The 17,654-nt window shown below is 45.0% G+C and overlaps 1 protein-coding gene across 1 annotated transcript in view; it reads right to left on the reverse strand.

Annotated features, from left to right (window-relative positions):
* LOC124184663 (3-phosphoinositide-dependent protein kinase 1) overlaps window positions 1-17,654 on the reverse strand; it is a 335,224-nt gene that overhangs the window by 157,366 nt on the left and 160,204 nt on the right. Inside the window, exon 3 of the mRNA XM_046574638.1 lies at window positions 7,515-7,595. Coding sequence (XP_046430594.1) covers window positions 7,515-7,595 — 81 coding nt within the window. The remainder of the gene's footprint in view (window positions 1-7,514; window positions 7,596-17,654) is intronic.

A 17,654-nucleotide genomic window follows, 5' to 3' on the forward strand; every position in this document is an offset into this window, starting at 1 on the left:
GGAGTTCCGCGGAACTTTCCGCACGATGCAAAATTGGACTCGGCAACGGCGACTGTATGCACGTACACGCCCATTTGAGGCGACCGTTAACCAGAGCCTTATAATTGTTTGAGGAGTTGAATCGGGGCGAGGGGGGAATTGATAGGACAACTTCGCCTGCAGGGGCAGCGAATTCCGCCTCAGCCAATCCGGACGGTAGGCAGAAGTCGAGGCTAGGAATACACGCCCGCATCTCTGCAGGCGAGGCAATCACCCGGGTATCTTGGTATTGGCCCGGGCGTTGTATTAAAGGGGATGTCCTCGTTTCGGGTGTTTCGAAACGGTCTTCGAACCTTCGTGTACAGGGTAACCGTCATCGCTGGCGGAGAGTAAGCACGCACTGTTTGGATCGCGCTTTCCTATCAATTAGAAAGAGACCGAAGACATCGATTGCCCCTAGGTTACACGTGCGGTATGCGCGTGGGTCCGACGAGAAATATAACCGCGGCTAACAAACGGTACGCATACGAGCGGTTACTTTGCTAACAAAGTTTTGCACGTTTTTCTTTTTTAGCTAGATCACGAGTAAACACTAGACCAGCGAACGAGCAATTCGCACTTTTAAATTCCCCGGCGATAAGACCGTGGCGTCGTTTAATTTGAAAGGGGGTAGGTACAGATATAGGCGGACAGGTAGGCAGGGGGAATTACACTCGTTGCGTAATGAATTTACGTTGTTTGATGAGTCAACAAACGCGAGAAGGCTCGGGTGGTCACGTTGCGCGTCGTTCGGTAATCGCCCGTTCGAATAGAATCTACGTCTCATCCGCCGGCCGTGTGCCGCAAGATCATTTCCATGCCCGAATTCCTTCTCTCCGCGTTCCTTCCGCAGGTGCGGCATCTGCGTAGTAGCTTTGGTATACCGGCATTTAGAATAATTCAAGTTGACGGCTTCCCTCTACCAAGGCTGCGCCGGGTTCAGCGAGATTCTGCGAGGGGTTTTTTCCCGCATTGTTGTCGCAATGTCGTTATTATCTGCCGTTAGCACGTGGCACAGAGGAGCGTGTTCGCTCGTCGCTAGTGTGCGCGTGTGCCCCTCCGTTTGTGTGCGCGCGAAGAGGAGCGCGCGCAATAAGGACCCAAGTACAGGACGCTCCACGTGCAGGGCAAATCGATCGTCCTTGTACTCAGGGCTCCGAGCTGGGGTGGGCGTTCGCCGTGTGTACAATAATAGAATGGAATAGAATGAAATGCCACCCTAGAAACAGGTTATAAATGACGTTCTCCAACTTTGGGGAAGTGGCGGTTACAACTCACTCGCGTTACTACAGCCACGAACTACAAACGTTAAATGAAATTCTCAAGGACCAGCATGTCCGGTTGGCCCCTCTATAATTTCAATTTTCTCATTCGGCTCTTGCTTGTCCTGTATCGTCTTGAAATAAAACATACTCACAACCCTTCGTCGTATCGTAGCCTCCTGCGTTATGCTCCAAACGTCTCCCGGGATTTTAAAATGACATCGAAATGGTGGAAACGCCTCTTTATTTATTTCCAGGCGTACTAACAATGACCAACGAACGTGTCCAAGTCAAGTTACCGTTAGCTTATTCAAGTACTAGTTACGAAGTAAGAGTATTTACTGCTCCCCCTTCAGCTTAACCGAGACATAACCTACTTCGAGTAAAAGCTTCTGGGGCGGCTTGTTCAAGCGGTGAACTTTTCTGAAATCGGCTCACCAGTTATCGAGTTACGTCGCAATGAAATTTCAACGCTCTGCCATTCTTGCACTTCCGTGTTAGCTTGTACCGCGTTTGTAGATGAAATCAATCGAGAGGAAAAAAAATGTGACGCAAGCACAAAAACATCAATTATGAAAAGCTCGTGTAGATGGAGCGTCAAGGATTGCGTAAACAATTCACATGATACTACCGTTTTTTTTAACACACGTGACACCTTTTTTATTGTACTGTTTCAAATTAGATTCAATACACCAGTCCGTCAGATTGTACATGCTTATTTTTGCGACTGTTTTTTTACAAAATCGTTTCGTTCTTTGGAAAGTTATATGACGGCTGGACAGCGGATAAAATTTCTTTAAGTACATTGAGACAGTTTCTTGAGGGTTTTCAGGACTCCAAGAAGTGTCCTGGGACACTAAAAATTCCGGTCTAAGTACAATACGTAAACCTACACAGTTGGATGAAGTGACATTATGTTGAATAGCCTTACGTACGTTCTCATTACGTTATATAAACGAGTGGCTGTCAGTCGCGAAGGTAAAAAAAAAAAAAAAATTTGTTTGGCCTTAGAGCCATCTTGATGAAGGAGTAAGCGATACAAGGTTTTATACGACCAACGTTATAATTTCCATATTTCAGCTTTCGTTTAATTATTCGTAATTAGAGACCTCTTGCTTAAAGTTTCATGTCGGATCAGTGGACGAGCTTGAGTGTACACAGGCAAATTCAAGTAGGCGTGTATAATTCAAGAAAACGTTTATTATTGTTGGATTTGAATTTCATCGTCACCGCGTGCCAGCCCCCCCTCCCAGCAGTACGGCAGAAATATTTGTCACGTAGCTCGCGAGCAGGTAGGTGCACTTTATCATCATTCAATCATATTTTACCATATAACATTGCAGTGACAAGATTCTATCTTTTGATTAATCTACGTATGGCTGGAAGTGCGGTAGATTATCTTGGTGGATGCCGTGTTGCTCGATATTTGTAACGTTAACTGTATTTCGTTGTAAATTATGTGACAATTTTCTTTGTAAATTCCGGTCCATCTCTACATAACCTGTTACGAGAGATTTTAATTCGATTCACTAATGTCGTACCATATTGAATAACCGGCAGATTAACTTTGCAAAAGTTTAGTAAACATGCGTGCCAATTGTGATTACGTTGTTGTGACATCAGTGACGAACGTTTCTGATCTTTCGAAATAACGAGATGCGAATGAAATCCACGGGCTGACGTATATCCTTCAAGCATTCTTCAAGACGTATATTCCTGGATACATGTATTTTGAACCCATGTCAGCCGTGATATCTCACGCACGAGCTCATCATACTGTGCAATGGTATAGACGTATACAGTATATAAGCGTCATGCTAATTGGCTGTACCCGTAAGCAAATGTAAAATTAGCCACAACCTAAATATTTGTAAATTTTCTACCTCAACCGTGCATCGAATAATTCCTTAACCTATTTTTTGCCTAGGAATTCAAAATACCACGTTTCGTCCTGTCGCTGGCGGGCCGCAAACGGTGGTATAATTGTGTTATGACACATGCATTTCTAACTTAACACGTACGTATGTATTTAACGTATATAAACGTATTTACTTACAAAGCACACAGTCGCATGAATGCCGCACCCCATGTTGTATAAGATGGAAAAAATTTGTTATCCAATCATTTTCGGGGCCAACCGTTACCCAGCCGACATTAAATCTTGAAGATTTATTTGACATCACGAGACTCACCGTGCCATAAATTATTTACGGTGAGTGCATCGTGGACGGGTTCAAAAAGAAGAGGATAAAAAGAAATAAGTAGAGTAAAATTGATGTAAAAAAAAGAGTTGCCGATCAGTATCGCGATTTTAAACACGACCGCATCCCTTCGGACACGAGGTACCTACCTAGGTAAACCAGCAACTGCGTGTCAACACGTTTACGAAACAAAAGGCTCAGAAGCCTTCCAAGTCACCGGTGGTGCAAAGATCGGCTTTACAACGTGTCACGTATCAGGAAAAAGAACTAACTTACCCACCCAAGAACGTTCCCGTGCACGACCAACGGTAATACTCGCGTTCGCGATGCGCTCCGTCACGGGAGGGCGAATCGCAGCCGCGAATAAACGGTTTATACACCGAGTTTCGAGTCCGCGGTGCAGCGAGACGTGGAGGGGTTTTGCGGGCTGGGGTGTCGGATTATGTCAGTATTTCGAGGATAAAGAGCCCCGGCGTGAATGTGGACGTTGGACGGCGCAAGGTGGAAGGCGGAAGGACAGGAAGTGAGTGGCGGACGGCTGAGGAGAAATAGAACAGCCAGACCCGGCGGGACGGCCAGGAAAGCCAGGAAGACTGTTGGAAGGACTGTGGCAGTCTGCTCTCATGGCTTACGGAACCAGCGGCGGATAAGGGGTCGAGGGGCAGACGAGGGCAAGGCGGGGAGAAGCGGGGAAACGGGAAATGCAGCCATGCGGACGTACGGGATAAACGTACGTCGACTCGCATGCCCTCCTATTCGGTGCAAGCTCGGAGCTACGCAACGGTGCGATATTCTCACTGAATCTGTGGACGCAGGTATACGAGGATCTGTATCCATATCCGAGGTTCACAACCGCGTATCTGTGAATGTGGATGTGTGCACAGGGTGTTGCGTGTGTACCCAGAGACGAGCGACTGGTGGGCAATACACATATGTATATACGTATATATATGTATGTATAATTATATACGTATACGGGGAAGGCAAAAAGTCACCGCGCTTCGGGTGAACGATGTTTGTTTTAGAGCAGGCACTTTGGATATTCGGATAGCTTCCGCGTGCGGGCGCAACGGTGTGGATTTTTCTGAGGCCAGGTGCGTCGCGGCCTAGCCCCGAGCGCAGACGGAGGAGACAACGAAACACGCACCATGATATTCTCCGCGGTGTTTGTAGCTAGATGTGTTTGTCAAAGTCGAGACTGAGGAGTTTTTCTTCTTCTTATTATTATTATTCTTTTTTTTTATCAAGTTCCTTGCCCTCGGCGGGTTTTGACGCACCCTGCATCGCTAGCAGGTGGGCCCTACGGCCTCGTAGAGCAACAGGATATGACGGTGTTAGTCTGAGCGCGATACGCCCGGTGGGCTCGAACAATTTCCTTCGAGTCCCGCCTAGAAGTTGACTTCCGTGAGCTGGGGATAATGCCGTCGTTGGAGCGAGAAGGTGGATACTCGGAAGGTGAATCGGCGAACCTTCATCCCTAAAGAACCAGCGCCGTGCGAAACGCATCCCCTCGGTAAATCTCGACTTCAGGTGTCGTCCCACACCGTCGAGGGACTCTCGGCATCCCTGGACACCACCTGGGTACGGGGTGTCGACTGTCGCAACAGGTGCCTGATTCCGGTTAATCCCTGTCTCTTTCACTTTTCATCCCCCGATAAGTTATCCGTCCCCCTAGGGTGGCAAGTCCGGAAAACGGAAAGTAAATACCCGATGAAAGACAAAAAACCAAGCGGAATCCGAGCGATGACTTTGCCTTGACTCTTAAATATATGAAGCTCCGAGCTGGTCCGAGTGCCAACAATCGGCAAGTACCTTGCACCTACCCACCCATCCACTAGCCTACACATCCACGTCGCAAACACGGAGATCACAGTAAGGCCGTTTTGAACAAGCCGGCGCTCGCGTTCAATGACCGTGTTTGGTAATTAATTAATAATTTACTGCTAATTGTAACAATAACGCGGGACAGCGTTCGCAATAACGAAACCCAGAGCGGGAGAGTCGAGTACCGGTGGCGCGATCAAGTTCAGTCGAGAGGACATTACCGTTCCAATGCAGCGCTCGTTTCAATGGGATCAATGTAGAATATTCATTAAAATTAACGATGATGCCCATTAAGGGATTAATTGCGTTCTGTCAGCGATTACCGTCACGGTAACGCTTTATTGTTGGTAATTACAAACGCCGCGTTATGTTTCGCTTTTCTTCGGCAATGGATCAACGCTGGTAGATACACGGTCGGTCTTCGAGCACGAGATGATAATTGTTACAGTGATATTTGGTGCTGATGCTTAATCAGAACCATGCTTACCTACCTATATTTCAATTTCGTCAATGGAATACTTAGATATAATGACAACAGTTTTGACCCTTTATTCGGTACGACGCGCGATGTCTGTGGTAACTTGTTCCGAACGAAAAAAATATGTATTCACTGTGACACTCGAGCATAAATTATGATGGCGCTAAATGCTCGAGGGCCATATCCTCCTTACGTTAGCATCCCGCTAACCCCAGCTTTCGCCAGGATTAAACTGAGGACATTCCAGGGTTTAATAACATTCCTGAATTTAATAAGTCGCATGAATGACGTGAATTAGTTCAATATGTCTAAGGCTGCCCCGTGGTAACGGATTCGCTCTTGCATTTCGTAATTAAAATGACTTTCCACCGTTATATTTCACAAAGCCGTACAGACGTTAGGTGCGAGGAGAACTTACTACTCGTCGTGCCACGGCTCGCGGTACGCCCTAAGGTTTATTCTATCCTTCGCCGACCTGGATTCCCTCCCTAGGGTAAACAAGTGAAACGTGCGGGATTCCGTGCACGCTCACCGGCGGCTGTTTGCTCCGCATTGCTTCTGATTGAAATAGTGGCCAGTCGAAATTCTGTGCTAGCGAACGGCATTGTACGGAGATGACCAGTGATCCTTCATATTTTCGATGGATCAACTTCTGATTTTCAACATTTTTTCAAACACAGCCTTTGCGAAACATCGAAATCATGGAGGCCTGATTCCGAGATTCGAAAGGGTGGACCAAGTAACGGCGATTCCCACGAAGCGCGGCGCAACATCGATAATAGTGCGCGTGCTGTTTGATGCTGGTCGCATCGCTGCTCTAACTCTTACCATTTGCGCAATCGAGTGTTTTACTTCTTGCGCAATCAAATATGAAAAAAGAATTTAGTTGCCAAGTGTTCGTCCATGCGTGTTAACGAATATTAGTAGGCGTTCGCAAGTGTTTATAAAATCATCTCAAAACCACGTCACAAAGAATTGCTAGTTCCCTGAATCAACAAAGGTCTACCACCCTCTCTATGCGAAAAACCATACAGCACACGCAGGAAAAAAACGACCGTTCGCTCAACCGTTCGAATCGCGGCACAAGCGGTGGTGAAAAGCATGCGTACAATTTATCACACCTCACCTTGTTTCTTGCTACAGTAAATAGCTTATAAATTGTGGGCAGGAGAAAAAGAACGACCCGAGTTACTCGGAGTTATTGAACTCGGCCGGAGCTGGCAAATATCTAAAACGCCGAGCGGGTATATTCCGTAAACAGAATACCTATCTCAGATCAGTCGGCGCAATCGTCGTGGGATCAACATAGGCAGGTATAAGGCATCTGCGATAAATGTAAATAGCGATGATATTTGTTCCAAGTGCACCGGCGACACGCGTGCCTCTCGGCTTTACAACCGCCTTAACTCCGATCCCCTCGATCCTGAGTTTTTCATCTTCCCACCCCCATTTTTCTGCCAACCCCTCCGACCCCTCGCCATCGTACAGCAAAGGGTTAGTTGGCTCGCGTGCCGTATCCTCAAGAACTGGCCTAGTTTTCGTATCGATGCTCCGATAATTGCATCGCGCCCCATTGCACCCTGCTCCTTGGAGTTTTTTGAGTCGCGCCAAGCCACTGATCGTCAATTTTGAATGAATTCGCTGGCACGGAAGCGGAAAAATAAAATCTTGCCAAAAAGTCCGTTCGAACCGAAGCGGAATGTACATGCTGAGTTAGAGATACGACTTTACCTTTAGCGGCGAACCAATCGGGGATTCGATGGAAGAACCAGCCGGAGAGACGATCGGTGAACTGTCAGCAGAGCTGTGTATCTGTAACACGTAGAAAAAAAGTAACGGAATTGTTAGAGCTCTGTGGTAAATTAAGATCAACGTATTTTTGGTGTAAATGATGAAGAGTCGACGGGATTCCGTCTGGTCCACGATCAAGACTGTGAATAGCACGCCTGTGAGGAATCTTGCGTTTGAGTATCGGTGGGGAAAACGATCAGGAATTTCAAACGCATTGCTACAGAAAGGAAAGTTGTTGGATATCATCTGTCATGATGATCGGCTCAGCATTCGGGTAATCTCTTTCTAGAGTTTTCACCCACTGGCGAGCAACGAGCAAAAGAATTTATTTTTATAAAGGTACAGTCTTTTCTTAGATCACGAGAAGGCATCCGGGAAGATTTTTCCGTTGTTGTTGTTTTTGTTGTTGATGTTGTTCATTGCCTTCTTCTCCTTTCATCTGTCTCATTCGTTTTAGTGTTAGTTCTTCTTTCACTTACTCGCTGTCAAACGGACAAATTCCGAAAAAGTCACGTACGCTTGTCCCGCACCACGTGCACGTAAGTATGTAACTACCTTTTCGTGCAAGAAGTCATCGAACCTGCCTTTCCATCCCCTCCCCCTCCTCCCCCTCCGTCCCCGTCCCTGTCAGCCGCCTCGTAATCGGAGATTGGACGAGTCACGTTCGAGCATATTTATTTCTAAGCAGTTCATGGATTGTTTTTTAAATAATTTGCACATTTCTCAACTCAATACGATCCTATTCGGAGCGACAGGCGTCCTTAGAACGTGATTTAAGGCGATGTGAATGACCTTGGTGAACGCGGACGTGGTTTTATGATCGCCGCGAATCAGGCCGCATTTTATTACTCCACGTGGCGCTGTTTTATACCTGCCTGCATTAAAACTATCAGCAGCCAAACCCCTACAACGTGAGCCACCTGGTAAGCAGATTTCTTCACCGCATTAAACTTCTTTTTCTTTTTTTACCATTTTAGTTCAAGAACTTTCGTCATATTTTATTATAATGGGAAACGGCAAGTCGTATCGCATGTCCGTTCCCCCGCTCTCTCAATCTCCCATTCTCTACCCCTTTTGATCTCTTCCTCTCTTCACTTCGCCGAAGGCAAAGATACGCGCTAGAATCGAAATCTGAAGTTCGGCTGATGGCCGAAATGTTCCAACGCGTACGCGTGCTTCGCGTCTTAACGGTCTAATTGAGGGAGACGAAAGCTCGGATTCCTGGAAGACAGATTTTTGTCGACGCCAGTGAGACCGCCGGTAACCGTGTATCGCCTGTGAGAATGCAGGCGTCGGATATGAATCGTTTATTTTTGTGAAAAATTTAGTCCAATTAAAGTTTGGCCGGGGAAGGCGGCGAGCCTCGCGGCGTTGCGGACAAAAAATGCAGGCGTCGTTTCGTAGCGGCAGTTAACGCCGTATCTGCAAGATGATTCGTGACTCACGAAAGACTCGTTTGATAAACAAACGTGCGTGCAAACTTGCAATTCGCACAGTTTCACACTCCCCTCGGTCCCGCTAGACTACGGTATGTTTCCACTGTCGGCGCAACGCCCTTTCCGATATCCTTCCTCGAGGGTGTTAATGAACTTGGAACCGTGAGATATCATTTTGCCTCGACTTATCGCGGTACGATAAACCTGTCTGGGTTCACCGATCGCCCACGGAATTCGTCTTCCACGCCTTTCATTATATTTTCTCATTTCGGCGCTAATCCGCCCGCCCGACGACTTACGTGCGTGCGAGTGTATAAGTCAAGCCGCGTGTGCCCCTCGGGGGGAAACAAGTTTCGCTCCGCGGTAATTCGCGTCTAATAATAATCGGAGGTATACCGACGGAACGCACGCGTAACGATGATACCCGAACAACGGTATGTTTGTTCGCATTCGCGAAGCTCGTTCCATCGCGCGGAATGGTGCAAAATGAAATTCGTTGGAGATTCAACGAGTCAATTTACCACCGAGTACCGGCGCTCCGAGATCAAAGTCACTCGGGATCTTGAGAAGGGAAATGACGTCGCCGAGCCTGCAGGCCTGGCGCACCGCTTTGAAACTTACGATAAGGAACCCCATCCCACCCACCTTCGCCTCTGCCACCGCCTACCCTAACTCAAGCCAAACTAACTCCACCTATAACCCACCTGCCTCCTTGCACGTATAAATTCGACGATATGTTTGCATGTGAATCGCGGAGGATTATCGGCGAGACTCGCTTCGTATCCCGAATCGAGGGGCGGTGAAAGGGTGAATCGAAGGGTTTGGCACACCAGTGGCTCTCCCTTTTCCAATAGTTACCAATCAGCGGCGCAGTCCTCGTCTCGGAATCTTAACGACTGGACGGAAGAAGGATGAAGGAAGGAAGAAGAAGGAGCTGACAGGAAGAAGGAGGGACCGAGTAAAGAGACCTATTTTGAGTCGATCTAGCCGCGCGGGGTAATCGGAAATGAGGTGGTGTTTTGTCGCCGCGTAAGTCTCCGGAACGTTGAAAAATAAGGGACGAACAAGCGGAAGCGGGACGGTACCGAGCCCGGGGAAAGGGAACGCTGCAGCGGAGGCGCTTGCGGGGTCGACGCCCTCCTCGTGACAGTTTTCAAGGGAAAAGGGCATTATTCTCGTCGAACTGCCTAGAGCTAGACGGTCGCTTACCAGAGCAGAAAGGCCGGGAGGCACGCGTGTCGATGCAGCGGGTCGTCGGGACCATCGCCTCCGTCAGTCGGGCTAACCGAAATAGACAAACGGACAGACCGACGGATTCTCGAGTGTCTCGACTCGCGAGGAATGGAGAAACGGAAGGCCTCCCCTCTCCCTTCATCCCTCTCATGCTCTCTCTCTCTCTCACTATTTTGCTCTGTCTATCGTACTTGCTCATTTTCTTCAAGCCGCGAGTCTTTGATCTTTAGTTTCGGCTGAATTTTATGATTGGAAACAAATAAAATAAAAACCCTAATGCGTGCGGATAATTGATGAGGTGATAAGTATTTTGAGGTTTGGATACAACAAACTGGAAATTTTGTCGCTTGGCCAGTCGTTAACGTTCTTATATATTAATTACCGATAAATTAACGTTCGTTGTGAGCGACAAAATGGCCGCGAGCCCAAAAACACCCCTCGAAGCGTGGGAATCAAAGGGCTGAGGCAAAGTCCTCCGGCTCGCTGGGGTGCAGGTGCACTTTTCCAGATGACTGTTTTGACGATTTCCGCTTTTTCATCCTTGCCTGACAGCCCAGTGATTTTGTACGAAGGTCTCGAAAGACGGGAGCCTAAAAAATTGCCGGAATTATGGAAATGAAGAACCTACAATTCAAAAGTGTGCAACCCACAGTATTTCGTAGGTGTGAATATAAGAAGCGTGGTAAATTATCGCGGTCAGAGCCGTTGAGCATGACTAACGACCATGTAAACTTCGAAAATGTAGTAAATCTATTGAGCTCTTAAAGTATGGAGAGAGTGCCATCTCCTTCATTCGTTGAACACATTTGATGAAAAGATTGCAGGGGAAAGGAGCAATATGCTCGCGGGAGAAGAAGAGACTGAAGTTGGTCTCTGGGAAACTCTTGGGAAAACGTTTAGAAAATCGTAAAATCGTAAATATCAACGGGATCAGATAAAAAGGGTTCCGGAACGGAGAACAGTGGCTTAGCGCCAAGTTGGTGTAGTGCCGGGGTAAAAGATGCCGCGAATATAGCAATCGATAAAGACCTGTCGGTGCTCGGTTTATTCAATGACCATTTTGGGGAGGGGAAGTAAAATTGTTCCTGCCACCGGGATGCTCATCGAAGACAAGGACGTTTGTCTAAGGTCTCCACCAATCGTGGGATAATTAATTTTCGCTACGCAATTTTCCCCAGGCAAGCTTCCGGCAAGCTCAAACTCGAGGTTAATCCCCTTCGGTCCTTTTATCCAGCGGATTACGACAGGAGAGAGATTCGTGAGATTTGGAAAGTTGTCGTTGTGATCGAGGCCTGGGGTGAGATTATTGAAGTCTGCTCAAAGTTACATTTCGCATTTCACCTAAGCCAGGAACGTCGTAGTTTAACGAGTTTCGTCGGGCGTTTCGGAGGAATTCGCAATCACGAATAAATAACCTTTTCCCGCGGTGTCTTAAAAGTCATCTCACAGGACATCTCGATATCTGTCCGATATGAGCAGCCAGATGACAAATCTCACAGGCAAATATTTTACTCTTCATTGCGCAGAGTTGGTGGACACAATTCGAAAGACTTTTCATATCGTTTGCCAACTGACCACATACAACTGGCCATATTTTTCGTAGAAATCTGTTTGTTTCTGCACCAAGAAAAGCTTAGCTCGAAATTTATTTTTGACCGAATCTTTATCGCTTTTGTCATCCTCAGACAAAATAGCAGTTCCGACTAAATTCGGACGTCAACGATGGCAATCTGTCGCGACGATTATAACATTTGTTTCTCATGATATTCGAGAGAACCTCGCAAGAACTGCAGAGTCGTATTCTTCAGCTCGGTTATGTATAATATTTTCATTTTTACGCGAGTTTTTTTCCTCGACTTCTGGTCGTTAGGAAGAGCAAATTAATTTCGAGGGCATATTAATATTATCTCGTCGTGATGCTATTACTATTGTTTTTAAAAATACCACCGTTCCGCTGTTTCCCAGCGGGGGAATGGAGGATAAAAATAAAGACACTGGGCTGGCTTCTTTCTTCATTTATCCGACAAAAATATAGGAAGTAGATATGTAAATCTGAGTTAGCACAGGGCCTCGAAAACAAAAAGTGCATCTCTCTTGCACGTACATCCGCTGGGTGATGCTTTGCTAAGAGTTCAAAAACCTTAATGCGCGTGCAACCCGACTAGCGACGGTTGTAACCATGGCTATTCGATTTGAACGATCGCGTGCTAGAACAGGCCGTAAAGTGCGACGGTGAGTCTCGGCACAAATAATGATTCCACTGATACACAGGAGAAACGGGGTGTGGATAAGGAAAAAAGAAAAAAAGAGATCAGTTTCAGGCAAGTTTGCAAAAGGATATACACATACACGTTTATATGTACACAAAATGCTTGATGATGCATTATCTTACCTCGAACATAACTTTCACCGGAAACGCATGACATAGCTCAAATACTATTGAGAGGTGAGATTATGAACGCCAATCATAGGCGTGATTAACGCAATCGGTCTGTTTACAGAAAAAGCTGTCATCGGTCCAAGTCGCGAGCAACTAATGTCCTCCTTGAATAAGCGATACTCAATGAGAGGTTTGATCACCCACGACGGTTGTTCGAGGCTTTCACTGTTAGCACTCTCGGCTCGAGTTTAAGCTCATATAAGAAAGCCAAAAATAAAAGCAAAAACATGCGGCGATGCATCGGCCCGGGCTCACTCAGCTGTTGCGTTGAATACCAAGGGGGTCCTCTGCACCGGAAGTAAACGAAACCCCGAGAAAACTGAGACGGGGGAGCGAAGATAGGAGGAGAGCTGGGGAGACGTGAGAGGAAGAATACATCGCGAGTACCGCTCAACTTCTGGAGAAAAAATATCAGCATTTTATGGTGGGTAAGGCTGACGCATTACGTTGCATTAGGCACGGGAAAATTTTCCTTTTGAACCCGACATTTGTAGAACGAAGTAGAAGCGAGAAGTTCGCGAAAGGTCGAGAGTGCCTTCAAGTATCGCTCAGCCATGCAAGCTGATAGATGATAACTGTTGAAATAGCATCGGATATTTAGTTTTTCTTCGAACGATTACGGCACGTTTATCATTTGTTTATATTCATAGGCACGTCGATTATGACCCTTTACGTTAGCTATGAGGCAAGGCATAACAAATTTTTGCAAAGTTACATAAATGTTCCGTATGATGTAAGATAATACGCCGAATTTAGCGTGGTAAACAATTTTTTTCCTATTCTAGAATGATAATGTGTGATTGTTTACATATTTTAATGGTTGTCGCATGCAGTGCACGACAACACGAATGTGTAAAATTAAACTGGTCGACACTGGTTTTGTTGCTTTTGATATTTGAGTGGTCTTGAAAAGATTTGATGTCAACGACTACAGGAGTAAGCGTAGTTTTTTCAAAATTGGCATTACTTATTGATTTCATCGACATATTCATACATGACTGAGACTAGCAGTATTCAGTTGGAGAATTGATTTTTTGAAATATCTAAAGTTGATCAAAAAACACTAAACAGCTGAAAAAAATAGCAAAAATATTGCTGCTCCGATGTTTTCTGTGAATTTTGTTGATTGAGAACATAGAATTTGTAAATAAAATGATGATTATATTAGAAACCCTCCCCCCCTGCGACACTATACTATAGAAACTAAAGCTAATCTAATATAATCGTGATCATGTTCGTGAATTCTGCGTTCGCAAAAATCGGAATTCTCGAACAAAATCACCGCACCAAGAGAATTTCGTTACTTTATTAAACTGTGAATCAGAATTATCATGTAATGTTCAACCATAATTTTGCATTTCTTTTGTCTTATCTGTTATTATACTATGTGTTATTTTGGTAGATTATTGCACGCTGACATGAAAACTTGTACTAAAATTGAGGCATAATTAATAAACAAATAAAAATAAGTTGCTATGGAGTTGTTTTTTTTCTACCCCACCTTCTCGAAATCCTGTGAAAATTTGGCGAGAATTCGGAACAGAAATTTTACCTGCTCGAATCTACGTTTACGACGCTTATGAGAATAACTGAACACAGAGATACAAGACCAAGCCGTGAAACTGAGCATACGACGAGAAGGGAAATGTCAAAGGAAATACAAACGGTAAGGATATGATAGGGCGGAATCTCTCGTTTTGTAGCTGTAACGCTTGATCCGTTGATCGCAGCGTATTGGGACTGCGTCCAATCAATTTCTCTCGAATAATTACGTCGGAATAGCGCCCGAAAGAATTGATTTCAGCTCTTTTCAAAATCGCGGAAATTTTCGCCAAAAATACAAAGGGGTTAACCTTCCTTTTTTTTGGACCGAAAAATTTTTCGTCTCAGAATTGATTGGTATGACTCTTTCCTGACCAATTGGACCCCAAGGAACTCAGAAAACGCAGCAAAAGGAGCGTGGGATCAACGGGAGAGAAGATACGAGGGAAAAAGCACCTGCTGAAAAATGTCGAAAATTCAGGTTTTCGTTTTTTGGCTGTAACTTTCGATGCGTTGATCGCAGCGTATTGGGACTGCGCCCAATCGATTTCTCTTGCAAAATTACGTCGAAATAGTGCCACAATTAATTTATTCCAGCACTTTCGGAAATCGCGAAAATTTTCGCCAAAAATACAAAGGGGTTAACCTTCCTTTTTTTTTGACCAAAAAATTTTACGTCTCAGAATTGATTCGTATGACTCTTTCCCGACCAATTGGACCCCAAGGAACTCAGAAAAGGCAGCAAAAGGAGCGTGGGATCAACGGGAGAGAAGATACGCGGAAAAAAGCACCTGCAGAAAAATGTCGAAAATTCAGGTTTTCGTTTTTTTGCTGTAACTTTCGATGCGTTGATCGAAGCGTATTGGGACTGCGCCCAATCGATTTCTCTTGCAAAATTACGTCGGAATAGTGCCACAGTTAATTTATTCCAGCACTTTTGAAAATCACGAAAATTTTCGCCAAAAATACAAAGGGGTTAACCTTCCTTTTTTTTTGACCTAAAAATTTTTCGTCTCAGAATTGATTCGTATGACTCTTTTCCGACCAATTAGACCCCGAAGAACTCAGAAAACGCAGCAAAAGGAGCGTGGGATCAACGGGAGAGAAGATACGAGGGAAAAAGCACCTGCTGAAAAATGTCGAAAATTCAGGTTTTCGTTATTTGGCTGTAACTTTCGATGCGTTGATCGCAGCGTATTGGGACTGCGCCCAATCGATTTCTCTTGCAAAATTACGTCGGAATAGTGCCGCAATTAATTAATTCCGGCACTTTTGAAAATCGCGAAAATTTTCGCCAAAAATACAAAGGGGTTAACCTTCCTTTTTTTTTGACCTAAAAATTTTTCGTCTCAGAATTGATTCGTAGGACTCTTTTCCGACCAATTGGACCCCAAGGAACTCAGAAAACGCAGCAAAAGGAGCGTGGGATCAACGGGAGAGGAGATACGAGGAAAAAAGCACCTGCTGAAAAATGTCGAAAATCCGGGTTTTCGTTTTTTGGCTGTAACTTTCGATGCGTTGATCGCAGCGTATTGGGACTGCGCCCAATCGATTTCTCTTGCAAAATTACGTCGGAATAGTGCCACAGTTAATTTATTCCAGCACTTTTGAAAATCACGAAAATTTTCGCCAAAAATACAAAGGGGTTAACCTTCTTTTTTTTTTGACCTAAAAATTTTTCGTCTCAGAATTGATTCGTAGGACTCTTTTCCGACCAATTGGACCCCAAGGAACTCAGAAAACGCAGCAAAAGGAGCGTGGGATCAACGGGAGAGGAGATACGAGGAAAAAAGCACCTGCTGAAAAATGTCGAAAATCCGGGTTTTCGTTTTTTGGCTGTAACTTTCGATGCGTTGATCGCAGCGTATTGGGACTGCGCCCAATCGATTTCTCTTGCAAAATTACGTCGGAATAGTGCCAAAATTAATTAATTCCAGCACTTTTGAAAATCGCGAAAATTTTCGCCAAAAATATAAAGGGGTTAACCTTCCTTTTTTTTTGACCTAAAAATTTTTCGTCTCAGAATTGATTCTTAGGACTCTTTTCCGACCAATTGGACCCCAAGGAACTCAGAAAACGCAGCAAAAGGAGCGTGGGATCAACGGGAGAGGAGATACGAGGAAAAAAGCACCTGCTGAAAAATGTCGAAAATCCGGGTTTTCGTTTTTTGGCTGTAACTTTCGATGCGTTGATCGCAGCGTATTGGGACTGCGCCCAATCGATTTCTCTTGCAAAATTACGTCGGAATAGTGCCACGGTTAATTTATTCCAGCACTTTTGAAAATCACGAAAATTTTCGCCAAAAATACAAAGGGGTTAACCTTCCTTTTTTTTTGACCTAAAAATTTTTCGTCTCAGAATTGATTCGTATGACTCTTTTCCGACCAATTGGACCCCAAGAAACTCAGAAAACGCAGCAAAAGGAGCGTGGGATCAACGGGAGAGAAGATACGAGGAAAAAAGCACCTGCTGAAAAATGTCGAAAATTCAGGTTTGCGTTTTTTGGCTGTAACTTTCGATGCGATGATCGCAGCGTATTGGGACTGCGCCCAATCGATTTCTCTTGCAAAATTACGTCGGAATAGTGCCACAGTTAATTTATTCCAGCACTTTTGAAAATCACGAAAATTTTCGCCGAAAATACAAAGGGGTTAACCTTCCTTTTTTTTTGACCTAAAAATTTTTCGTCTCAGAAATGATTCGTATGACTCTTTTCCGACCAATTGGACCCCAAGAAACTCAGAAAACGCAGCAAAAGGAGCGTGGGATCAACGGGAGAGGAGATACGAGGAAAAAAGCACCTGCTGAAAAATGTCGAAAATCCGGGTTTTCGTTTTTTGGCTGTAACTTTCGATGCGTTGATCGCAGCGTATTGGGACGGCGCCCAATCGATTTCTCTGGCAAAATTACGTCGGAATAGTGCCACAATTAATTAATTCCAGCACTTTTCAAAATCGCGAAAATTTTCGCCAAAAATACAAAGGGGTTAACCTTCCTTTTTTTTTGACCTAAAAATTTTTCGTCTCAGAATTGATTCGTAGGACTCTTTTCCGACCAATTGGACCCCAAGGAACTCAGAAAACGCAGCAAAAGGAGCGTGGGATCAACGGGAGAGGAGATACGAGGAAAAAAGCACCTGCTGAAAAATGTCGAAAATCCGGGTTTTCGTTTTTTGGCTGTAACTTTCGATGCATTGATCGCAGCGTATTGGGACTGCGCCCAATCGATTTCTCTTGTAAAATTACGTCGGAATAGTGCCACAGTTAATTTATTCCAGCACTTTTGAAAATCACGAAAATTTTCGCCAAAAATACAAAGGGGTTAACCTTCTTTTTTTTTTGACCTAAAAATTTTTCGTCTCAGAATTGATTCGTAGGACTCTTTTCCGACTAATTGGACCCCAAGGAACTCAGAAAACGCAGCAAAAGG

The sequence above is a fragment of the Neodiprion fabricii genome, chromosome 6 (assembly GCF_021155785.1).
Source record: "Neodiprion fabricii isolate iyNeoFabr1 chromosome 6, iyNeoFabr1.1, whole genome shotgun sequence".
Taxonomy (NCBI): Eukaryota; Metazoa; Arthropoda; class Insecta; order Hymenoptera; family Diprionidae; genus Neodiprion; species Neodiprion fabricii.